At 41.6% G+C, this 26,838-nt stretch overlaps 1 protein-coding gene across 2 annotated transcripts in view; it reads left to right on the top strand.

The window, feature by feature from the left end:
- Apob (apolipoprotein B) overlaps nt 1-26,637 on the top strand; it is a 49,166-nt gene extending 22,529 nt beyond the window's left edge. Inside the window, exons 22-29 of one of the 2 annotated variants that reach the window (XM_076942136.1) lie at nt 236-411; nt 536-723; nt 1,531-1,676; nt 3,123-3,496; nt 4,046-11,515; nt 12,186-12,300; nt 12,404-12,587; nt 25,847-26,637. In XM_076942136.1, coding sequence (XP_076798251.1) covers nt 236-411; nt 536-723; nt 1,531-1,676; nt 3,123-3,496; nt 4,046-11,515; nt 12,186-12,300; nt 12,404-12,587; nt 25,847-25,876 — 8,683 coding nt within the window. In that variant the 3' untranslated portion in view covers nt 25,877-26,637. Of the gene's footprint in view, nt 1-235; nt 412-535; nt 724-1,530; nt 1,677-3,122; nt 3,497-4,045; nt 11,516-12,185; nt 12,301-12,403; nt 12,588-13,485; nt 15,103-25,846 lie in introns of those variants that run through there. The other variant, XM_034514286.2, reaches the window with a different exon arrangement.
- The last annotated feature ends 201 nt before the right edge of the window (nt 26,638-26,838 follow it).

Raw genomic sequence — 26,838 nt, 5'->3', positions numbered from 1 at the left:
GAAAAAGATGAATTTTTTTTTTTTTTACAAAGTTTATCTACCTCCCTGAAAACTCCACATTTCATGCTGAATATTGGCTTTATAAGTTAATGGGTTTGATCTATGTATGGTTGGATCTCTGATTTGTTTGTGTATGCGGTTTTTATCAATGAAACTTCTACTTATTGAGTCCTATGTACCTACATCCTTGGAACAGACAAAAATCATTGATGTCAACTTGTTTCTTTTTCAATAGTTATGACAGAAAGGGAGACAGCAAGATCAAAGGTGTTGTTTCCATACCACGTTTGCAAGCAGAAGCCAGAAGTGAGGTCCACACCCACTGGTCCCCCACGAAACTGCTCTTCCAAATGGACTCATCTGCTACAGCTTATGGCTCAACAATTTCCAAGAGAGTGGCATGGCGTTATGGTACGTATCTCTTCTATCATGTGAGCCCTTCTCAGAGCACTGTGTGCTTAAGAGTAGCTACTGAGAGCAACAGACATGAACTTATCTAACACCACTGACAGCCATGTTACATGTGCATTTTCAGATAATGAGAAAATCGAATTTGATTGGAACACAGGAACCAATGTGAATACCAAAAAGGTGGCCTCCAATTTCCCTGTGGATCTTTCCCGTTATTCTAGAATGTTGCATGAGTATGCCAACAGTCTCCTGGATCACAGAGTCCCTCAAACAGATGTGACTTTCCGGCATGTGGGTTCCAAATTAATTGTTGTAAGTATGACCATGAAGCAGAATAAATACATGACTGTAGATGCTAACTAAATCACCAATTAAGCTGGGTGCAGAAGTATTCAAAGATTCATACACAAAGCTTGAATGGCTAGTTCCCCAGTCACATAAAGCTGCTTGGAACAAATATCCAATAGATTCACTAAGCAGAAGAGTTTTTGTGTTTAAAAAAAAAAAAACTTCCAAACACTGGCTAGGGGGTTAACTATGTCATATTATACAAACATACATACATACACACACACATACATAGAGGAAGGAGGGAGAAGAGGATGGCTCAGTCAGTAAAGTGTTGTTGTACAAGCATGAAGATCTGTGTTTGATCCCTATCACCCTCTTGAAAAGATAGGCAAGTGGTATACATGTGTGATCCCACCACAAAGTGGTCAGAGACAAATGAATCCCTGAGACTCACTGTCCAGACCAATTGACAAGTCCCAGGTCCCAGTGAGAGACCTAAGCTCAAAACAACAAACTAGTCAAATAGTGTTAAAGAAAAAAGGATGCCTGAGGTTGACCTTTGGTTTTCATGCACTATTCTAAACACATCCACATGTATGTACATGGACATACAACTACACACACACACACAAACTAGCAAAAACAATTACAGGGAAATCAGTGACTAGTCATTTATACTTTCCTGTAGCGTATTTTTAACTTTCAATGCATTACCCTACCCCTGCATGATAACTGGTCTGCAAGCATGAACTGTCAGCTCATGTTAATTCTACTTGGAGACCTCTTCAGACCCATTTCTTGCTCTAAAACTGTCCTGTCATTTTGTAGGCAACGAACACATGGTTTCAGATGGCAACCAGGGGTCTTCCTTACCCCCAAACTCTACAACATCACCTCAATGGCCTCTCAGAGTTGAACCTCCAGAAAATGGGATTGCCTGACTTCCGTATCCCAGACAACCTCTTCCTAAAGACGTAAGAGGGGAACATTATCTTTGATAAGAGCATTATTTTTGTATTGAGCAAGGAAATGAGAAAGTTTTACCTAGCCAGATTTAGGCTTTTTTGTGGAAAACTTTCAGAGGAATTATTTAGGCTCTTGAAGACAACGAGCAGCTACAGAGTAAACACTGGTTTTTGCATCATTAAAAATGAGGTCCCAATGTGAACACCAGCCCAGTATGGAGAACTTAAGAAAATGACTAAAGATTCTGAAAATCCTGTTTATTAATGGTACATCTATAATCACCTGAGTTTGCAAGGCATTCAAATTCAGCTATGGAGGGTCAGAACAGTCACTGAGCATTGAATGAAGGTACTTATTTTTAAGAGGTGTTTAGCCATGCACCTTAATTCTAATACGAAATCCAGAAGCACACTGCTCACTCCATTTCTGTGTTAACAAAAATGTGCATAATACTTTATTTATTTCATGGGAAAAAAATAGCAGAGCATGAGCTAAGAAGACAATGTTTCCTGACTCAATGATCTTGGTATAATCCTTACGATACAGAATCTCAAAAGCCCCGTGTTATATGGGCCCTCGGTATGTTGTGGCTGAGGAGCACAATTGAACGTGCCTGATTACTATGATAACGCTGAAATCTTCCCAAGCCCCAAACAGACCAAAATTGTTGAAGATAAAATGTGTTCTTTACAACTGGAATCCAATATGTGGGAATAGAACAGGATTTTAGTAGTAATCATTCATCCAACTGCTGAATGTGGGGGTCAGAGCAGGCAGCATCCTTCCCATATCACTGTACTACACAATGAATGGTTGTTCAAATATGACAAATACCACCTACTTTATTTTTATAGGCCATCATCATAGTCCACTGCATGTCGGACTGAAAAGATTGCAAAGCTCTTTTGATACCTCAAAGCAATTTCTGGGGTTCAGCAGAAAGGATGCTATCCAGATAACATCTCTAAGACCCAGAGAGGCTAATCCTAACATTCCCAATTAGTGGAAGCTAAAACTATCACCCACTTTTTTGACTCTTACATCTGTTCTTTTAGATATCAGCTTGCTTCTAGTAGGCTTACCAAATACTTATCAAGTAGTAGAGTAGAAACAGTAAGAAGATAGAAACTGGATATGGTTCTGTCCTTTCTGCCAGGAAGATACCTTGCAGATACCAAAAAATAAATCAACAAATAACTATATAAGCAGAGTTAGGATGTGCCCTTTAAGACTGGTGTAAGGGGCCCATAATGATACAGAGGTGGCTCTTGAAAGGGTTTTGGAAGGATTGGGGAGGCAGAGGGAAAGGAAAGAGATCCAAGCATAAGAAATACCTTAGTGAAAAGAACACAGTGGGCTAGGGGAGGGCAAAGGTAATATTGATGGAGCAGTCAAACAGAGAGTCTTCAGTTCTTACTGTCTGACTGTGGGGACACTGTCTTTGTTCATTTCAGTGACGGCCGAGTCAAATACACACTGAACAAGAACCGAATAGAGATTAACATCCCTTTGCCTTTGGGTGGCAAGTCTTCAAAAGACCTCAAGATGCCAGAGAGTGTAAGAACACCAGCCCTCAACTTCAAGTCTGTGGGATTTCATCTGCCATCTCGAGAGGTCCAGGTTCCCACTTTTACAATCCCCAAGACACATCAGCTGCAAGTGCCTCTCTTGGGTGTTCTAGACCTTTCCACAAATGTCTACAGCAACTTGTACAACTGGTCAGCCTCCTACACTGGTGGCAACACCAGCAGAGACCACTTGAGCCTTCAGGCCCAATACCGCATAAAGGCTGACTCCGTGGTTGACCTGTTTTCCTACAGTGTGCAAGGTGAGGCCTGCTCAGGAAACCGGACCATAGGGCTCACATATCACACGTTCTGATGGGAAAGCTCTAGGAGGAAAGGATTTGGGCTTTCGTGTGGATGATTTTTGTTGTTGTTTGGGTTTGTTTGCTTGTTTGTTTGTTTGTTTGTTTTTGGCTTGTTTGCTTGCTTTGCTACTTGGAAGTCATTTCATTCATTCAACTAATGAAAATATTTATTAAGTATATGGTATTTTTAATCTGTTAGATAGGTAATAATAAAGCAGCCATATAGCTGAGTAATTATAATTAAGAAACACTACGATATGGTATATACTATACAGTAATAGGTGCAGTAGAAACATTTGATAAGAGAACCCAACGAAGTCTGCAGCAACCAAGGAAGGGTAACTGGAAGAATGCCTTTGATATCAAATTTCATGGATATATTATAAATGTCACAATTACACAATTGATCCAGCTCTGTATAAGGTTCCTTCTGAAAGATTTTCAACATAAAGGTTGTTGTGGAAATTTATTGCTTAATTTCACCAATATCTTTGATTTTTCTGTTAGGATCTGGAGAAACAACATATGACAGCAAAAGCACATTCACATTATCATGTGACGGATCTCTACACCATAAATTTCTAGATTCAAAATTCAAAGTCAGCCATGTAGAAAAATTTGGAAACAACCCGGTCTCAAAAGGTTTACTAACATTTGAAACAACTAGTACCTTGGGACCACAGATGTCTGCAACTGTTCACCTGAACTCAAAAAAGAAACAGCATCTGTATGTCAAAGACATCAAGGTTGAGGGTCAGTTCAGAGCATCTTCATTTTATGCGGAAGGCGAATATGGCCTGTCTTGTGAGAGAGATGCTACAAATGGCCAGCTGAGTGGTGAATCCAACATGAAATTTAAGTCCACCTACTTCCAGGGCACCAACCAGATAGTGGGAATGTACCAGGATGGAACATTCTCCATCACATCCACCTCTGACCTTCAAGATGGCATATTCAAGAACACAGCTTCCCTGAAATACGAAAACTATGAGCTGACTCTGAAATCTGACAGCAGTGGGCAGTATGAGAACTTTGCTGCTTCCAATAAGCTGGACATGACCTTCTCTAAGCAAAGCGCATTGCTGCGTTCTGAACACCAGGCCAATTACAAGTCCCTGAGGCTTGCCACTCTTCTTTCAGGATCTCTTACTTCCCAGGGTTTAGAATTAAATGTTGACATCTTGGGCACCGACAAAATTAATACTGGTGCTCACAAGGCAACACTAATGATTGCACGAGATGGACTATCTACCAGTGCAACTACCAACTTGAAGTACAGCCCCCTGTTACTGGAGAATGAGTTGAACGCGGAGCTTGGGCTCTCTGGGGCATCCATGAAACTATCAACAAATGGCCGCTTCAAAGAACACCACGCAAAGTTCAGTCTTGATGGGAGAGCTGCCCTCACGGAGGTGTCATTGGGAAGCATTTACCAGGCCATGATTCTGGGTGCAGACAGCAAAAATATCTTCAACTTCAAACTCAGCCGAGAAGGACTGAAGCTGTCCAATGAGATGATGGGCTCCTTTGCTGAAATGAAACTCGACCACATACACAGTCTGAACATTGTAGGTCTCTCACTGGACTTCTCCTCAAAAATGGACAATGTTTACAGTGGAGACAAGTTTTATAAGCAGAATTTTAACTTACAGCTACAGCCCTATTCTTTCGTAACTACTTTAAGCAATGACCTAAGATATGATGCTCTGGATTTGACCAACAGTGGAAGGTTACGGCTGGAACCACTGAAACTGCATGTGGGTGGCAATTTTAAAGGAACCTATCGAAATAATGAACTGAAACACATCTATACCATTTCCTATACCGACCTGGTAGTAGCAAGTTACAGAGCAGACACTGTAGCTAAGGTTCAGGGTGTGGAGTTCAGCCATAGACTAAAAGCAGACATTGAAGGGCTGGCTTCCTCCGTTGATGTCACCACCAGCTACAATTCAGATCCCCTACATTTTAACAATGTTTTCCACTTTGTTCTGGCACCATTTACCTTGGGCATCGACACGCATACGAGTGGTGATGGAAAACTGTCCCTCTGGGGAGAACACACTGGGCAGCTGTATAGTAAGTTTCTGTTGAAAGCAGAACCTCTGGCACTTGCTTTCTCTCATGATTACAAAGGATCCACAAGCCACAATATCCTGCACAAGAACAGCATCAGCACAGCTCTTGAACACACAGTCAGTGCCTTGCTGACACCAGCTGAGCAGACAAGCACCTGGAAATTCAAGAGCAGGCTGAATGACAAGGCATACAGCCAGGACTTTAAAGCCTATAACACTAAAGACAAAATCGGTGTCGAGCTTAGTGGAAGGGCAGACCTCGCTGGGCTGGACTCTCCAATTAAACTGCCGTTTTTCTACAGTGAGCCTGTCAATGTCCCTGATGGCTTAGAGATAAATAATGCAGTTGACAGGCCCCAAGAATTTGAAATTCTTGCTATGGTGAAGTATGATAAGAACCAGGATGTTCACACCATCAGCCTCCCATTCTTCAAAAGCCTGCCAGATTATTTGGAGAGAAATCGAAGAGGGATTATAAGTCTACTGGAAGCCATGCAGAGGGAATTGCAACGGCTCAGTGTTGATCAGTTTGTAAGGAAATACAGAGCGGCCCTGAGCAGACTTCCTCGGCAGATTCATGATTATCTGAATGCATCTGACTGGGAGAGACAAGTAGCTGGTGCCAAGGAAAAATTAACTTCTTTCATGGAAAATTACAGAATTACAGATAATGATGTACTAATTGCCTTAGACAGTGCCAAAATCAACTTCAATGAAAAACTCTCTCAACTTGAGACATACGTGATACAATTTGATCAGTATATTAAAGATAATTATGATGCACATAACTTAAAAAGAACTATTGCTCAGATTATTGATCTAATCATTGAAAAGATAAAAATTCTTGATGAACAGTATCATATCCGTGTAAATCTAGCAAAATCAATCCATAATCTATATTTATTTGTTGAAAATGTTGATCTTAATCAAATCAGTAGTAGTAGCGCCTCTTGGATCCAAAATGTGGATACCAAATATCAAATCAGAAGCCAGATACAAGAAAAACTACAGCAGCTCAGGACACAAATTCAGAATGTAGACATTCAACAGCTTGCTGCAGAGGTAAAACAACAGATTGAAGCTATTGATGTCACCATACATTTAGATCAGTTGAGAACTGCAATTCTATTCCAAAGAATAAGTGACATTATTGAGCGTGTCAAATATTTTGTTATGAATCTTATTGAAGATTTTAAAGTAACTGAGAAAATCAATACTTTTAGAGTTATAGTCCATGAGCTAATTGAGAAATATGAAGTAGACCAACAAATCCAGGTTTTAATGGATAAATCAGTGGAATTGGCCCACAGATACAGCCTGATTGAGCCTCTTCAGAAACTAAGTAATGTGCTACAGCAAATTGAGATAAAATATTACTATGAAAAATTGGTTGGGTTTATTGATGATACTGCCGAGTGGCTTAAAGCATTGTCTTTCAAAAATATCATTGAAGAACTAAATAGATTTATTGACATGTTGGTGAAGAAGTTGAAAACATTTGATTATCACCAGTTTGTAGACAAAACCAACAGCAAAATCCGTGAGATGACTAAGAGAATCAATGCTGAAATCCAAGCTCTCAAACTTCCACAGAAAACTGAAGCATTAAAACTGTTGGTAGAAGACTTCAAAACCACAGTCTCCAACCACCTAGAGAGACTCAAGGACACAAAAGTAACTGTGGTCATTGATTGGCTGCAGGATCTTTTGGCTCAAATAAAAGCCCATTTCCAAGATACTCTAGAAGAAGTACGAGACCGGATTTATCAAATGGACATTCAGCGGGAACTGGAGCACCTCTTGTCTCTGGTAAGCCAAGTCTACAGTACACTGGTCACCTATATTTCTGACTGGTGGATTCTGACTGCTAAAAACATAGCAGACTTCGCAGAGCAATATTCCATCCAAAACTGGGCTGAGAGTGTGAAAGTACTGGTGGAACAAGGATTCACAGTTCCTGAAATCCAAACATTTCTGGGGACCATGCCTGCATTTGAGGTCAGTCTCCGTGCTCTCCAAGAAGCTAACTTTCAGACCCCTGACTTTATAGTCCCCTTGACAGACTTGAGAATTCCATCAATTCAGATAAACTTCAAAATGTTAAAGAATGTAAAAATCCCATTGAGATTTTCCACTCCAGAATTCACTCTTCTCAACACCTTCCATGTCCGTTCCTTTACAATTGACTTGCTGGAAATAAAAGCAAAGATAATTAGAACTATCGACCAAATGCTGAGCAGTGAGCTACAGTGGCCTCTTCCAGAAGTGTACTTGAGAGATCTGGAGATGGTGAACATTCCTCTTGCAAGACTCACTCTGCCAGACTTCCGTGTACCAGAAATCACAATTCCAGAATTCACAATCCCAAATGTCAATCTCAAAGATTTACAGGTTCCTGATCTTCACATACCAGAATTCCAGCTTCCTCACCTCTCACACACAATGGAAATACCTGCTTTTGGCAAACTGCATAGCATCCTGAAGATCCAGTCTCCTCTCTTTATATTAGATGCTAATGCCAACATACAGAATGTAACTACTTCAGAGAACAAAGCAGAGATTGTGGCTTCTGTCACTGCTAGAGGAGAGTCCAAATTTGAAGCTCTCAATTTTGATTTTCAAGCACAAGCTCAATTCCTGGAGTTAAATACTAATCCTCTGGTCCTGAAGGAATTCATGAACTTCTCCAGTAAGCATGTGAGAATGGAGCATGAGGGTGAGATATTATTTTCTGGAAAGGCCATTGAGGGAAAATCAGATACTGTTGCAAGTTTACACACAGAGAAAAATACAGTAGAGTTTAATAATGGTATGATTGTCAACATAAACAATCAGCTCACCCTTGAGAGTCACACAAAGTACTTCCACAAGTTGAGTGTCCCCAGGCTGGACTTCTCCAGTAAGGCTTCTCTTAATAATGAAATCAAGACACTATTAGAGCCTGGACATATGGCATGGACCTCTTCAGGGACAGGGTCATGGAACTGGGCCTGTCCCAACTTCTCAGATGAAGGCATACATTCGTCCCAAATTAGCTTTACTGTGGATGGCCCCATTGCTTCTTTTGCATTGTCAAATAACATAAATGGCAAACACCTAAGGGTCACCCAAAAACTGACTTATGAATCTGGCTTCATCAACTATTCTAAGTTTGAAGTTGAGTCGGATGTTGAATCTCAGCACATGGGCTCCAGCATTCTAACTGCCAAAGGTCAGGCACTGCTCAGGGATACAAAGGCAGAAATGACTGTTGAGCACAATGCCAACCTAAATGGAAAAGTTATTGGAACTTTGAAAAATTCTCTTTTCTTTTCAGCACAACCATTTGAGATTACTGCATCCACAAATAATGAAGGAAATTTGAAAGTTAGTTTTCCATTAAAGTTGACTGGGAAAATAGACTTCCTGAATAACTATGCATTGTTTCTGAGTCCCCATGCCCAACAAGCAAGCTGGCAAGCAAGTGCTAGATTCAATCAGTACAAATACAATCAAAATTTTTCTGCTATTAACAATGAACACAACATAGAAGCCAGTATGGGAATGAATGGAGATGCCAACCTGGATTTCTTAAACATTCCTTTAACAATTCCTGAAATTAATCTACCTTACACCAGGTTCACAACTCCCTTGATAAAGGATTTCTCCATATGGGAAGAAACAGGCTTGAAAGACTTTTTGAAGACAACAAAACAATCATTTGACTTGACTGTAAAGGCTCAATATAAAAAGAACAAAGACAAGCATTCCATTGTTATCCCTCTGAGTGTGTTTTATGAGTTTATTCTCAACAATGTCAATTCTTGGGACAGAAAATTTGAGAAAGTCAGAGACAATGCATTACATTTTCTTACCACATCCTATAATGAAGCAAAAATTAAGTTTGATGAGTACAAAACTGAAAATTCCCACAATCAACCCTCTGAGACCTTTCGTAATCGTGGGTACACTATCCCAGTTGTCAACATTGAATTATCTCCATTTGCTGTAGAGACACTGGCTTCTAGCCATGTGATCCCCAAAGCAATCAACACCCCAAGTGTCACAATTCCAGGTCCTAACATCATCTTGCCTTCATACAGGTTAGTGCTGCCATCTTTGGAGTTGCCAGATTTTCATGTTCCGAGGAATCTACTCACATTTTCTCTTCCAGATTTCAAGGAATTGAGCACTATTGACAATATTTATATTCCAGCCATGGGCAATTTTACCTATGACTTTTCTTTTAAATCAAGTGTCATCACACTGAATACCAATGCTGGACTTTATAACCAATCAGATATTGTTGCCCATTTCCTTTCTTCCTCTTCATTTGTCACGGATGCCCTCCAGTACAAATTAGAGGGTACATCACGTCTAACACGAAAAAAAGGGTTGAAGCTTGCCACAGCTGTCTCTCTAACTAACAAATTTGTAAAGGGCAGTCATGACAGCACCATTAGCTTAACCAAGAAAAACATGGAAGCATCAGTGAGAACAACAGCCAACCTCCACGTTCCCATTTTCACAATGAACTTCAAGCAGGAACTTAATGGAAATACCAAGTCAAAACCCACTGTCTCATCATCCATGGAACTAAACTATGACTTCAATTCCACAAAGCTGCACTCTACTGCAAAAGGAGGTGTTGATCACAAGTTCAGCTTAGAAAGTCTCACTTCCTACTTTTCCATTGAGTCGATCACCAAAGGAAATATCAAGGGTTCTTTCCTTTCACAGGAATATTCAGGAAGTGTTGCCAGTGAGGCCAATGCATACCTGAATTCCAAAGGTACTCGGTCTTCAGTAAGGCTACAAGGAGCTTCCAAAGTTGATGGTATCTGGAACTTTGAAGTAGGAGAAAATTTTGCTGGAGAAGCCACCCTCCTCCGACGCATCTATGCCACATGGGAACACAATATGAAAAACCATTTGCAGGCATACAGCTACTTCTTCACAAAAGGAAAGCAAACGTGCAGAGCTACCCTGGAGCTCTCCCCATGGACCATGTCAACCCTTCTACAGGTTCATGGGAGTCAACCCAGTTCCCTCCTTGACCTCCGTCACTTTGACCAGGAAGTGATCCTGAAAGCTAACACTAAGAACCAGAAGGTCAGCTGGAAAAGTGGGGTCCGGATTGAATCACAGATTCTTCAGCACAATGCACAGTTCTCCAATGACCAAGAAGAGGTACGCCTCGACATTTCAGGATCCTTAGAAGGACAGCTGTGGGACCTTGAAAATATCTTTCTACCAGTGTATGGGAAGAGCTTGCAGGAACTCCTACAGATGGATGGAAAGCAACAGTCTCTTCAAGCTTCAGCTTCCCTTCTATATACCAAAAGCCACGATGGCTATCTCCTCTCACTCCCTGTGCAAGAACTGGCTGATAGATTCATTATACCAGGACTAAAACTAAACGACTTCAGTGAAATCCAAATCTATAAGAAATTAAGTACTTCACCATTTGCCCTCAACCTAACAATGCTACCCAAAGTAGCATTCCCCAGGGTTGATCTGTTAACACGATACTCTAAACCAGAGGGCTCTTCTGTCCCTATTTTTGAGGCAATTATACCTGAAATTCAGTTAACTGTGTCCCAGTTTACACTGCCAAAGAGCTTTCCAGTTGGCAGCACTGTCTTTGATCTGAATAAGTTAGCCAACACGATTGCAGATGTTGATCTTCCTAGTGTCACTCTGCCAGAGCAGACCATTGAGATCCCATCCTTTGAGTTCTCCATACCTGCTGGGATTTTCATTCCTTTCTTTGGAGAATTGACTGCACGTGTTGGGATGGCTTCTCCCCTGTATAATGTCACTTGGAGCGCTGGTTGGAAAAACAAAGCAGATCATGTTGAAACGTTCCTGGATTCCACGTGCACTTCAACCTTGCAGTTTCTGGAGTATGCTCTAAAAGGTAAGGAAATGTTCTTCCACTTCTCTTGGATATTATATGTTTCTAACTGAGATCTGAGTAAGTAACTGCTTATTTAATTAACATCAAAGGCACAATTGTTATCTATAGCATAATGTAGAACTACACGGAGAATATGTATGTACCTCCATATATTCTTAAAACAAAACTAGAAAACCTACTGACATTGAAGAACATCCCTTTAAATAGTTTTTGTCTGTTATAATTTAAAGACTAATACCTCCATTTTATTTAAATGAAAAAATCCTAGGGATTTGGAGTATTGCTCTGTGAAACAGAACATTCTTAGCATATATAAGGCCCTGGGTTCAAACCCCAGTACTACCACAAAATAATAGTAATAATAATAATTATAATAATAATTTAAAAATCTATGGACTGCACATGGTATGTTTAAAACTTTTAAGTATTTGGTTAAGATATCTGTGTTAGGCTGGGCAGTGGTGGTGCATGCCTTTGATCTTAGCACTTGGGAGGCAGAGGCAGGTGGATTTCTGAGTTCTAGACCAGTCTGGTCTACAGAGTGAGTTCCAGGACAGCCAGAGCTATACAGAGAAACCCTGTCTCAAAAAAAAGATATCTGTCCTGGTTTTCACTATACATACACACATAAAATGATGTACCAATGACATATAAATTCTCTCCTATACAGTTGTGGAAACACACAAAATTGAAGATGATACATTTATCTATAAGGTCAACGGAACACTTCAACACTGTGACTTCAATGTGGAGTATAACGAAGATGGTCTATTTAAAGGACTTTGGTATGAAAGTTTTACTGACATTTGGTGTCTTTTCAAAACTTGCTGTGGTGCTTGCCATCTCTGGACCCCTTCCATTATGACTCCTCTGCTTTTCTGCTTTCAGGGACTGGCAGGGAGAGGCCCACCTGGACATCACCAGCCCAGCACTGGCTGACTTCCATCTGCACTACAAAGAAGACATGACAAGTCTGTCTGCCTCAGCAGCCTCTTCGGTCATAGGCACTGTGGGTCTGGATTCGAGCACAGATGATCAGAGTGTGAAGCTGAATGTCTACTTCCACCCTCAGGTGGGTCCCAGCTGATGAGTCTCACATGCTCAAGAGCAAGTAGAGAGCTAGAAATGATGCATTTTATTCTAGACAGTCCCTGCGAGCATGCTCAAAATAGATGAAAGACAAGTGGTAAGCTTAACGTCTTCATTGAGGCACTACTGTCCTGAAAACGTTATAGTCAATCTTTGCTGAGCTTAATTATTAGACACACCCATGATACCCAATTAACTCTATTATTTTATGACTTCCCAGACAAAGATAAGGTCCATACCTCATCTCCCAAGGCATGCATAAACTCTGCCACATGTACATTTTTTTTTTTAAAAAATTGGGGTTTCTAGATTTTATTTTTGAGGCTTCATAATTCTTCCCTACAGTAAAATTGTTTGATTGAGGCACATCAAATACATATCAAGTCATCTATAAGCTCTGCTGGGATTAAATCAAAAATGGCATTGCTAAAAGGAAAGACATCAACCTAAAGCCTGTCACAAGTGTGGCAAATAAATGCTGAAGTTGGGATTGTTGGCTGGACTTTTCCTTTTTCATTATTCCAGAATGTGTTTTTTTCCCTGCCTCTTCCTTCCTTCTTCTTCCTTTTCCTTCTCCCAATTCTCCATTCAAGACGGACTTAGTGTTAAATACTACTAAGTAGATACCACACATATCTTATTATCCTTCCTGGAGCATGTGATAAAGAGAAATTAACAACAGTTGGCCTGTTTAAGCATAAACCATAAACCATGTTAGTTCCCATGAACTAACATGGGAAAGATAAACCCCCCTTCAAAATACTAATGACCCTCCCTTCATCTTTACTTTTAAGTCTAATGAAGTTTTAATGTAGTATATTGTATAATCCAAGTCATTGAAAACATGGGGTTTTTTTCATGTTTTGTTTTTCTGGTTTTAGTCCCCTCCAGATAAGAAACTCAGCATATTCAAAACTGAGTGGAGGTACAAGGAGTCTGATGGTAAAATATACATCAAAATTAATTGGGAAGAAGAGGCAGCTTCCAGATTGCTTGGCTCCCTAAAAAGCAATGTACCTAAGGCTTCTGAGGCTATTTATGATTATGTCAATAAGTACCACCTGGGATATGCTTCTTCAGAGCTAAGAAAAAGTCTACAGAACAATGCTGAACATGCCATAAGGATGGTTGATGAAATGAACATGAATTTCCAGAGAGTAGCCCGTGATACCTACCAGAATCTATATGAGGAGATGTTGGCTCAGGAGAGCCAGATCATCCCTGAGAAACTCAAGAAGTGGGTGTTAGGCAATCTAGTAAGTGTTACTCAGAAGTACCACATGGTAGTCACACGGCTGATGGACTCATTTATTCATTTCCTGATGTTCAATAGAATCCAGTTGCCAGGCAATGCTGGAACGTATACTGCCGATGAACTCTACACGATAGTCGTGAGAGAAGTCACGAAGTCTCTGTCTCAGCTGTTTAATGGGATAGTAAACCTGCTTTCCTATGTTCAAGACCAAGTAGAGAAATCAAGATTACTCAATGACATAACATTTAAATGTCCCTTTTTTTTAAAACCTTGTAAACTAAAAGATGTCATATTGCTTTTCAAGCAGGAGTTAAACATTTCGTCGAGCATAGTCGAACAGGATATCAAACTTACAACAATGCTAAGTGATTTTCAGGACATTTTGGAGGGACTTTTATACAGCATAGAAGAACAAATCAAATGCTTAAAGGACAATGAATCTACTTGTGTTGCTGATCATATCAACATGTTCTTCAAAATACAGGTCCCATATGCTTTTAAATCCCTAAGAGAAGACACATACCATGTTTTCAGTGAGTTTAATGACTTTGTTCAATCCATACTTCAGGAGGGGTCCTACAAGCTACAGCAGGTCTATCAGTATATGAAGGCCCTTCGTGAAGAGTATTTTGATCCAAGCATGGTTGGCTGGACAGTAAAATATTATGAAATAGAAGAAAAGATGGTGGACCTGATCAAGACCCTTTTAGTTTCCCTTAGAGATTTATACTCTGAATACACTGTGGCGGCTGCTGATTTTGCTTCCAAAATGTCAATTCAAGTTGAGCAATTTGTGTTCAGGGATATCAGAGAATATCTCAGCATGCTTGCTGATCTAAATGGAAAGGGGAGGGAAAGGATTGCAGAGCTTTCTATTGTAGCAAAGGAAGCAGTGGAAACCTGGGCCACTGCAGTGGCAGAAATAATGTCTGATTACCCCTGGCAGTTCCAGTCCAAACTGCAGGATTTTTCAGACCAACTCTCTGGCTACTATGAAAAATTTGTTGCTGAGTCTTCAAGATTGATTGACCTATCCATTCAAAACTACCATGTATTTCTCAGATACATCACTGAGTTACTGAAAAAGCTGCAGGTGGCCACGGCCAATAACGTGAGCCCCGACATAAGGTTTGCTCAAGGAGAACTGATTATCACCTTCTGATTCGTCTACTAATGTATTCAAATTAAACCTTCACATAGTAGGAGATTTTGTGAACTACTATAAAAACCATCCTAAGCCAGACCTGCAGCCAAAAACAAGAGCAAGAAGCACATAGGAACTACACTTGCAGCCAAGCTGTCACAAGGACCAAGAACTTTGAAGCAGCTAGAACTCAAGATGACATATTTTACAAGTTAGAAAAAAAAATCAAGATCTGAGTTGTTTTGTCAAACTCGGGATGGAGAGTGGGAGGGAGGGGAAAACAAATAAACACTTCCTTATTGTGTAGCACATCCTTCAACTTGGCTCCTTTGTATTTGAACATATTAGATTGCGAGCAATCTGCCTTCCTAACCCTGTTTCAGAGAAAAAATAGGGATAATATCTATATAGGATTATTCATGAAAATTATTTAAATTAATAGGGATGGGAAAGTTTTTCTCATTTTAATGTTGTGTACAACCAAAGGGCTATTGTTATGGGGTGACTGGCTAAGGTACACTTATGTTAAAGAAAGAAAGGAGGTAGAAGGATTGGTCCTGCTCGGGATCATTCATTCACTACATCCTCTACAGTAGTATGGTAGATTCGTAGATAATCTGTCTACTAATCTTGTCTATCAAGCTGAAGTGGAGGAGTCATCATCTGATGGGTGTCAGCAAATGGCAATGGAGATTGTAAATAAAAAGGGTTAAGGAGCAGAAAGCAGTTGTGGGAAAGGTTGGGATAGACCTTAGTGGGTCATGGATAATGAAAGAGAAAGGTCAATTCAAGAAGAGGAGAATGGGAATGGATACACGGGAGTGTGGTGTGAACACTGGATTCCCTATTTAGAGAGGACAGGGAGTGTAAGAGGAAGACTGAATTGGAAGGGTCCACCTGTCAAGATTTCAGAGTACGTGAATGTAGGGATGAAAGGTGGCTTCACCTCCCTCTGTTGAAGAAAGACATCCAGTGAGACATTTTGACCAGTGCTTAGAGAACCCAATGTGGTAACATATGCATGACTTACAGTGGAATAGATCTGAAATGTGAGGCTGTGCCTGAGTCCCTCTGAAAGGTCGACTTGGGAAGTCATGAATGGTGAGGAGGATTCTAGTAAACGCAGATATGAATGCAGAACTGAGAGGATCAAGTGGTTCATTGTTCAGAGCAAAGGCAGTAAGAAGTAAAGCTGAGTTAGAGTTCATGGTCAGAAATTGAAGGAAAGGTGAGAGAGATCGAAGAGCAGGGGAAAGACTAGATACGTGATGCTGGGAGAATCTCGGTTTTTCATAGTTCTGAAAGACAGGAAACACCATTGCATAGCACCAGTACCTGCTGAGGGCTTTTATATCCAGTTATTGTCCTAATCAGGGTTGTTATTGCTGTGATGAAATGTTATAACCAAGGGCAATCTGGGAAGAAAAGGACTTATTTCATTTATATTTTCATACCACAATCTATCATGGAAGGCAACTAGGGTAAGAATTCAAATAGTGCAGGAAACCAGAGTCCAGAGCTGATACAGAGGCCATAGAGGTGTGTTGCTTACTGGCTGCTCTTCATGGCTTGCTCAGCCTGCTCTCTTTTTTTCATATTTTTTAATTCACATTACATCCCCATTCCAGTCCCCCTTGCTCCTCTCCTCCCACTCCCACCCTTGCAAATCCCACCCATCATTACCCCTTCTCCTTCTCCTCAAAGAAGATTAAACCCTCTTGGGTACCACACAACCCTGGGACATCTAGTCCCAGCAGAACTAAGTACCTCCTCTTCCCCTGAGACCCAACCAGGCAGTCCAGGAAGGGGAAGAAGATCCAATGGCAGGGAACAGAGACAGAGACAGCCCATGCTCCAATTGTTAGGGGACCCATATAAAGACCAAGCTGCATGTCTTCTACAAATATGTGTGGGGCCAGTCCCTGCGTGTTCTTTGGTTGGTAGCCCAATCGCTATTAGCCCCCATGGACCAAGGTCTTCTAGTGGTATCCTTGACTCATTCACCTCACTCAATTATATCCCCCACTCTTCCACAAGACTCCTCAAGCTTGGCCTCATATTTATCTATGGGTCTCTGCATTATTTTCATCAGCTGCTGGATGAGGCCTTTCGAGAGACAGTTATGCTAGAATCCTGTATGCAAGCATAACAAGTATCATTAATAGTGTCAGAGGTTGGCTGTCTCCCATGGGATGGATCTCAAGTTGGGCCAGTCATTTGTTGACTGTTCCCTCAGTCTCTGCTCCAGCTTTACCCTTGAACATCTTGTAAGCAGGACAAATTTTGGGTTGAAGTTTTGTGGGTGGGTTGATTTCCTCCTCATTCCTCTGAAAATCATGCCTGGCTACAGGAGGTGTGGATACGTCAATCTCTATATTCCCTGCTGGTAGGAATCTCAATTAAGATCACCCCCATAGCCTCCCCTGCCCCAGGTCCCCAGCACATCCCAGAGATGCCCCCCACCAATTTCCATTCTCACTCCCAGCCCTTTCCCACACCTCCCACACCTGATCTCCATCCCCATACCCTTCCCCACCCCCCTCTCTCATCCAGTTCTCTCTTTGTTCACCTCTAATGAAAAGTTTGTTTCCCCTTCTGAATGAGATTCACACATCCTCTCTTAGGCTCTCCTTATTGCATCCACTTTACATTGCTGCTCCCTCCCAGTCCCCCCTCACATAGTCCCTCAGCCCATCCCCCCTTCTCCTCTGAGAAGGTGGCAGCCCACCTGGTTATCCCTCAACCCCTGACACATCAAGTCTCTGCAGGGCTAAGCGAATCCTCTCCCACTGAGGCCATACAAGTCAGCTCAGTTAGAGGAGTATATTCCACAGACAGGCAACAACTTTAGGGATAGTCCCCTCTCCTGTTGCAAAGAATCCATATAAAGACTGGGCTGCACATTTGCTACATGTGTGTGTGAGTCCTAGGTCCAGCCTGTGTATGTTCTTTGGTTGGTGTTTCAGTCTCTGAGACCCCCAAGGGTCCAGATTAGTTGACTCTGTTGATCTTCCTGTAGAGTTCCTATCCCCTTTGGAGCTCTCAGTTCTTCTCCCAGTTCTTCCATAAGAGTCTCAGAGCTCCATGCGGTGTTCAGCTGTAGGTCTTTGCATCAGTTTCAGTCAGTTGATGGGTAGAGCCTCTCAGAGGACAGTCATGCTAGGCTCCTGTCTGCAAGCATAACAGAGTATCAGTAATAGTGTCAAGGATTAGTGCTCACCCATGGGCTGAGTCTCAAGCTGGACTGGTTATTGGTTGGCCAATCTCCTCAGTCTCTGCTCCATCCCCCGTCCCTGTATTTCTTCTGTACAGGATAAGTTTTAGGTCAAAAGTTTTGTGGATGGGTTGGTGTTCCTATTGCTCCACTGGGGTTCCTACCTGGCTACAGGAGGTGGACTTTTCAGGTTTCATATCTCCACTGTTGTGAGTCTCACCTAAGGTCATCCTCATTAATTTTTGGGAGCCTCCCCACTCTCAGATCTCTGGCACGTTCTAGAGATGCCCCACCCCACCCCCACCAGCTGCAGATTTCTATTCATTCTCCTAGCCCTCTGACACTCTCTCCTTGTTCTTCTCCACACCGGATCCTGAACTCCCCCATTCCACTCTCCATCCCCTCTCCCACGTAGATCCCTCCTTCATATGGCTGTTTTAGTTCCCCTTCCAAGTGAGTTTCAAGAATCCTCACTTGGGCCCTACTTCTTGATGAGCTTCTTTGGGTCTGTGGAGTATAGTATTTGTCCTTAGCCTTGCAAAAACTTTTCAGTTTTATGAGATCCCATTTGGTGCTCTATTCAGCAATGTGTGTCCTGTGCCAATACATTCAAAACAGTTCCCCACTATAGAACCCAAGACCATCAGCCCAGAGGATGGTACCACCCACAGTAGTCTGGGATCAACATCAATTACTAGTTGAGAAAATGTACTACTTTCTTGCCTTCAAATAGATGTTATAGAAGCATTTACTCAATTAAGGTTCCCTCTTCTCATATGACTCTAGCATGTGTCAAAATGACATAATACCTAGCCAACACAGTCATGAAATGGCAGAAGAAAAAGCAGAGTCAAGGAAAGAGCAAGAGAGGCAAAAGAAGGAAGAGAGAAAGGAAGGAAGAAAGAAAGGAAGAAAGGAAGGAGGGAGAAAGGGAGGGAAGGAAGGAAGGAAGGAAGGAAGGAAGGAAGGAAGGAAAAAGGAAATTGGCTAGAATCCCCCTTTTTATAACTAACCAACTCCCTTAATAACAGGACTCATCAATTTATAAGGTTTGTACCCTTATCATAATACTGTTAGTTTGGAGATCCAGGACAAGAACTTTAGGGCTACTCTCAAGCCATAGCAATAAGCAAGGCAGACCTCAGAGTTATGACATTTTGAATCCATGTAACCTATAGAAATAGAACCAGAAAGAGTGTTGATGAGAAGGAGATTACAGGAGCAGGTAATGGACTCAGAGACTGTAGCAGCCATAATGCTCCCGTGGGGTCACACAGTAGGTTTCAATTTTACTGCTGCACTCAAGTGGAAATTTCCTCCTGGGATAAGATGGAGATGCATGCTGGAGAACAACAGCCAACAGAACAGGGACAACTTAACACTGATCGTACATAGCTTTAGAAAATTAATAAGAAAACACAGTGTTTTCTCATAGTATAATTAAATGGCCTATTGCACAGCAAGTGAATCACCTTGTACATCTCCTCAGAACATACTGTGAGGTGATGTGGGAAGTCCTCCTATAATCACAGATTTTCCTCTTATAAAACAAACATCCAAGGTCTAAATCAAAGGAGGAATCAAATAATGGCACCCTGCCCAAGTCCCAGGAACTTTGTTTGCATGACAAAACCTTGTGCTGACTTGACTCCCAGTTCCAGCTGCAACTCATAGCATTGTACCTAGTGTAAACCCTGTATTGAAAGAATTCATTTGGACTGAGCCCACCGGGTACCTTTGGTGTGGTCTCCATTTTCTTTGTCTCATCATTTGAAGACTGAGCAGATGAAGATCTCAAGTCTCCCTTTCTTGGTGAGATGAGTAAAAGCCCCCTCTCACAACCCATTCTAGGGCCCTCTTCTGGTTCTGATTTATGACTTAGTCCCCATTCAGTCAGGGAAGGGGCCAAAACAGCCTTCAAGTGGGGCCTACAATATGGGAGCCAGAGTGGACAAACAGATGTTCCCTCTAAAAGTGTCTAATAACCAGAGATAAATGTGCAGAAACAGACCCTTCCTCTTAGCTCATCTCTTTGTATGCTGTCTCACATTAAGAGGTCACCACAACTCCCTTTGGGGTGCTCCATTTGTTGGTGGGATGGCTGGGTGGTCACCAACAAATAACATTCCAGAGCCTCATAAAACATTGGTGGGGCAGGTACATGTGTCTCCTTAGGCTGAGAGCCCTGTTCTTATTCTTCAAACTGGTTCCTGCCTCCCTGGATCTGAGAAGAACTTCAGTGGGACTCAAAACAATGGGCACTAAGCTCTAATCCTGTGTCCATTTCTCTACTCTTCCCCACTGGACTGGCACTAATTAGTCCAGTCTTAGAGTAGATGAATCATTCAAGCCTTGGGGATGACCAGGTATCTGAGCTACAAGCCTGTGACCCCCACCTTTGTGAGCTTCAACTAAGTGCATTATCTATAGCAAGCCTCACTGCCCAGGAGCTACCAGAGTGGAGACACTAAAGCAGACACTGACCTGAGGGGAGAGCAGCTCTGTGAAGAACTCAGATCCACAAGTATTCCACAATGCTTCCCCCACAAAGATCCTTTTTACTTCATGCCCTTCTCCTCCAGTAAAGTTCAGTACCCATCGAGAAGGGTACCAAGGTCCTCACAGATTACAAGATCCCAAGATGGCTTCAGGAGACACAAAGGCCTTGAATAGAATTGGACTTGCTTGAGCAGAGCTACATCAATAGGGCATTGGTGTGGTGCATTAAACGCTTACAGAAGAATCCATAGAGAGAGGGCTCAGTGCTGTCCCATAGCTCTGCTGAGCGTATAGTAAACAAGAAAAAAAGACCCAAAAAGCCAGTACACCCTACCATCCCACCACTTGATCAAGAAAAAGATCCAGTGACAAATTCAAGTTTCACCTCATCCATGAATTATCTAACTAACTTCTGTTACCCCTCAGATCATGACAAAATAGATTTTCTGGGAAGTGAAAACGGTCCCCCCCCCCCCACCTCTTTTTTAGAGTTCTTGGGAAGATTGAATTAGATAACAAACATTGACTCTGGTACCCAGAACAGAGATAAATGGATCATGTCCCAGTGGCGACAGTCAAAATTAATGATGTGTAAGTCCAATTACAATGATGCAGAGATGTACCAATATGATACAGAAGAAATGGCAAGTCTCAGAAGGCAGAATAAAGTTAAAACTCAATGTAAACCGAAGACTTTTTATAAAGTTCAGTTTTAAAACAGGAGAACAAAAAAACTAAAGATTCAGATGGTTTACAGGAAAAAGAAAAGTGAAAATATACAGCTGGATTGGAAGTCCCATTACTCCTATGGGCTCATTTTGCTACTGTGGAGGGGTGCCTTGAGTGGTTATTATGCTACTAGCTAAATCATATTAATGGATGGACTAATTTATACAAAAGAAAGAATAGGAAAAATCTTTAAGTGTCTGGCATACACTAATCACTAAAACTACCTTATGTTGCCTTTTCTTGTGACACCTGGTTTGTTAGATGGACAAACGCTCCACTTGGATGGGGAATTATTTCATGTCTATGGTTGCATTTAGCAAATCTATTTTCTGGGCCAGGCATTATCCTAAATTTTCAGGTTTAAAATGAAAATGTGTAAGTCCGTCCGTGGAACACTGGAGGTTACCCTCAGCCTTCAAGAGGTCCAGATGAGGACTCACAGCAATCCTGGGATCAGTGTGACAAATGGATCAAGAAGTGGGTTGCCCCTAAGAGGAAGACTTGGCTGTGAGTTCTGAGTTTGCCACCTAAATGGCTGAAGAGCCCTGGGAGACCCATGTCAACCTTTTGATCCCCAGGAACTTCATTTGCAAAATGGTGACTCAAAAAATAATAATGTGTTCCAGATGATCTGACCAGACCTGAGTTCTCCTGTGCTATCTAAAGTCTTATACCCAAAACTGTCTCCTTTCTGTGCCTTGAGGAAAATCCTACAGGAGTCCCAGAAAGCATCTTTTGGTCTTTACACCTACCTCTGATCATTTCCTCACCAAGCTACATTAGTCTCTGTCACCCTGACTCATGTTGCTGCCCAAACCAAACTGTGTCTCTACCAGACAATCCCCAGGGCTCCCTCTAGGATGTTATTGGATGTCTCCAATGTTTTACCTGACTGGATAGTTAGGGATTACAGTTGCAGGCTCTCTAAATTTACTCAATCAATCATTTCTTCTATGGATACCTCAAAGATACTTCATTCAGCTCTAGTATGTACTGTCTGGCCACTGAAAGATTAACCATTGGGAAAGAGGATGTACCTAATCCTGTAGAGACTTGATGCCCCAGGGAAGGGGGATGCCTAGGGGGTGGTAGAGGGGGAGCACCCTCTCAGAGATGAAAGGGAAGGGGCATGGAGTAAAGAACTCTGGGAGAGGGAAGGGGGCAACATTTGGGATGTAAATAAATAAAATAATAAATTTTAAAAACTGAGCATTGTTTTTTAATTGCTAGGACTACTATTGATTCTTGTACTAATAAGCCAATTTCCTCTTTAGTAAAAAAAAAAAAAAAAAGGAAAAAAAAAGAAAAGATTAACCATTACATAAAATCACTACAGCTTATAGTTTCCTCTCGTGTGTGTATTGGGGGAAGGAGGGCAAGGTGGAATTCTGTGAGTCTTAGTCCTAGGGAGAGAGATTGTCACTGTCCTGTGGGGAAGCCAAGCTAGCAGTGGTTGTTCAGAAAAGCACCTCTTCTTTCCTCTCTTCCAACTTCAAGCCCTAGAGCTATCCCTGTCCCCACCGACCCTTCTTGTCTCTTTCCTGACAATCTCTATCCCCATCTTCCTGCCAGCCACCTTCCCAGATCCCAGACTTATTTTACTTCCTTTGTTCTAAAATGACACCTAGGTATGGACTTTGGTTTTATAAAATTAGGATTTAGTACACTAGGTCCATTCTCCGAGCTTTCCTCACCACTTCCCCTTTCTCTGAAGTATTGGCGCAGTGGTTCTCAAGCCTCCAAATGCTGCCACCCTGTAATACAGTTCCTCATGCTGTAGTCACCCCCAACCGTACAATTATTTCTATCGTTATTTCATAACTATAATTTTACTACAGTTATGAATCTGATATGCAGCATATCTGATATGCAACTCCTGTGAAAGCATTGTTTGAACCCAAATGGGACACAACTCACGGGCTGAGAGCCACTTTCGTATATCAGTTTACTGGGGAGCTTAAGTCCATGGTGTTTGATAACGTCATGCCTTCCCGACTGTCTAAGGCTAGCACCTTTGAGCAAATGTTTTCCATGACAGCTGCTTCTTGCTGCCATGTCAGACTGCATATTGACTTTACCTCACCATCCCATCTTATACACATGCCCAGCAGTCTTGACCCTTTACTCTGACGGGAAAAGAAATGAAGTGAGGGTGTAAGATCTCCCCTTAGTCCTGAGTACAACAAAGGCACAATGCTATGACAGAGCCCACACACAGCCACAACTCCTCAGTAACATCATGCCAACAGGTTAATATAAATACAGGACTTTCTTTTTTATTATTCACTTTACATCCCACTCACTGTCCCCTGGGTAACACCCTCACCGTGGCACTTCAAGTCTCTGTGAGGCTGGGTACTTCCTCTCCCACTGAGGCTACACAAGGCAGCCCAGCTAGAAAAACATATCCCATGTACAGATAACAGATTTTAGGATAGCTCCTGCTCCAATTGTTCAGGACCCACATAAAGACCAAGCTACACATCTCCTACATATGTGTTAGAGGCCTAGGTCCAGCCCATGTATGCTCTTTGGTTGGTGGTTCAGTCTCAGAGGGCCCTAAGGGTCCAGATTAGTTGACTCTGTTCATCTTCCTGGAGAGTTGCTATCCTCTTGAGGGCTGCAGTCCTTCCTCATATTCTTCCATAAGAGTCCTCAAGTTCCATCCATTGTTTGGCTGTTGGTGTTTGTATCTGTCTGAGTCAGCTGCTAGGTGAAGCCTTTCAGAGGTCAGCCATGCTAGGCTCCTGTCATGAATGTCCTTTTGGGACTGATGATAAACACCTTCAGCGAAGTGGCTGGATATAAAATTAATTCAAAGAAATCAATAGCCCTCCTTTATAGAAATTAGGGAAACAACATCCTTTACAATAACCATGAATAATATAAAATATCTTGGTGTAACTCTAACCAAGCAAATAAAATATCTGTATGACAAGAACTTCAAGTCCCTGAAGAAAGAAATTTTAGAAGATATCAGAAGATAGAAAGATCTCCCATGCTCATGGATAGGTAGGATTAACATAGTGAAAATGGCCATCTTACCAAAAGCAATCTACAGATTCAATGCAATTCCCATCAAACTTCCAACACAAATTTTTACAGACCTTGAAAGATATTCTCAACTTCATATGTAAAAACAAAAAAAAAACAAAAAAAAAAAAAAAAAAAAAACAAAAAAACAGGATAGCCACGACTATCTTGAACAATAAAAGAACTTCAGGAGGAATCATCATCCCTGACTTCAAGCTATACTACAGAGCAATAGTGACAAAAAGTACATCCATAGTATTGGTAAAGAAAGACCAGAAATAAACCCACACGTCTGTGGACACTTGACATTTTTTAGAAAGAAGCCAAAACCATACAATGAGAAAAAGAAAACATCTTCAACAAATGTTGCTGGTCTAACTACATGTTTACATGTAGAAAAATGCAAATAGATTTATATTTATCACCCTGAACAAAACTCAAGTCTAAATGGATCAGGACCTCAACATAAAACTAGATACACTAAATTTCATAGAAAAGAAAGTGGGAAACAGCCTTGAACACAGCAGATTACTTCCTGAACAGAACACCAGTGACTCAGGCTCTAAGATCAACAATTGCTAAATGAGACCTCATGAAACTGCAAAGCTTCTGAAAGGCAAAGGACACTCCCAATAGGACAAAACAGCAGATTGGAGAAGGATCTTCACCAACCCTACATAGGAGAGAGGGCAAATATCCAAAATTTATAAAGAACTCAAGAAGTTAGACACCAACAACCCAAATAACCCAATTTAAAAATGAGGTACAGAGCTAAACAGAGAATTCTCAGCAGAGGAATCTTGAATGGCTGAGAAGCACTTAAAGAAGTGTTCAAAGTCCTTAGTGATCAGGGAAATACAACTCAAAATAACTCTGAGGTTCCATCTTAACACCAGTCAGAATGGTGAAAATAAAAAACTCAAGAGGTAGCAAGGTGAGGATGTAGAGCAAGGAAAACACTTCTTCATTGCTTGTGGGACCACAAACTTGTACAACAACTTTGGAAATCAATTTGATGGTTTCTCAGAAAATTGGGAGTAGTTCTGACTCAAGACTAGCTATACTACTCCTTGGCATATACACAAAGGATGCTCCACCATCCCACAAAGACACATACTCAACTATGTTCATAGCCCCCTTATTCATAGTGGCCAGAAGCTGGAAACAACCTAGATGTCCCTCAACTGAAGAATGGATAAATAAAATGTAGTATATCTACACAACGGAATTCTATTCAGCTATTAAAAACAAAGACATCATGAATTTTGCAGGTAAAAGGATGGAACTTGAGACTATCATCCTGAGTGAGGTAGCCCAGTCCCAAAAGGAATACAGGACTTTCTAACCTTTACCTTCCTTCTCTTCCAGGGGTACCCAGCTCCTCAACGTTCCTCATGAGGGTTCTAGGTCCTGAGAGAGAAAGCTCTGAGGAAATTTGACCTCCTGGGAGCTTAAACCCTGACCTCATGGAGTCCTTTAATAAACATGTTTCTCTACCAGAAGCAGGTATGTAGGCTGCTACCACAGGCTGTGTGGCCTCTGACAAGTCACACAACTTCTGTGTCAGCATCCTTATGATCTAACATCCTGAGCTTTGAGTTATACAATACTGTGCCCTGCTTTAAGCAAATCCAAGGAACAGAGAATTACAAGCCAAGAAATTGCTGTTCCTAAATGCTGGCTGCCTGGATCTGCAGAGTTGTCCAGCCATGCCCTCTTTAACATCTGGATAAATTCACTAAGCCTCATCCCACATATCATCCTGAGGTTTTCTGGACATTCCTACAACATGCCTGTCCCTGCGAGCCATCTGTTCCCATCTCTACATTTCTTTCTCTCTATTTTCTTTCAACTTGTCCCCACCTCTACAGACCCAGTCTTCTCTACAAAATATGAGAAGCCTCCATCACTGTGGGATGATTTAATATCTGTGGCCACAGCACCCTCATGTGGGTTGTGCATGGGATGTTGGTAGGGCCTCCACAGTGCAGCTGCAACCCTTCAGGAAAATCAAAGTGGTCCTCAAATTTGTAAACATTTCTCTTCCCTTTAAGCTAACCAGTTCTAACTACAGGCAGCATTAAAAAAAACAATTCTCCCTCAGTTTACAAATAAAATGGGGACAATGATTCTTCCCACCATGATTTTCACAGACTCTACTTAACAAGATTTTCAATTTATTTTATTGGGACACTGTGGATGAGTAAAAAGCAACCTTGGACACTTGTCTTCTCTCAAAAGCAGAGATGGGAGTCTTGCACAGAGAGAAACTGATAAAGCTTGTGGTTTTCCAGGAGAGGGGCCATGTGGATTCCAAATCCCTGACAGGACACTCTTACTTGTCCTCTCCCTCTCTTCGC

The sequence above is a fragment of the Arvicanthis niloticus genome, chromosome 11 (genome assembly GCF_011762505.2).
Source record: "Arvicanthis niloticus isolate mArvNil1 chromosome 11, mArvNil1.pat.X, whole genome shotgun sequence".
Taxonomy (NCBI): Eukaryota; Metazoa; Chordata; class Mammalia; order Rodentia; family Muridae; genus Arvicanthis; species Arvicanthis niloticus.
This window is presented reverse-complemented; position numbering and strand designations above follow the sequence as displayed.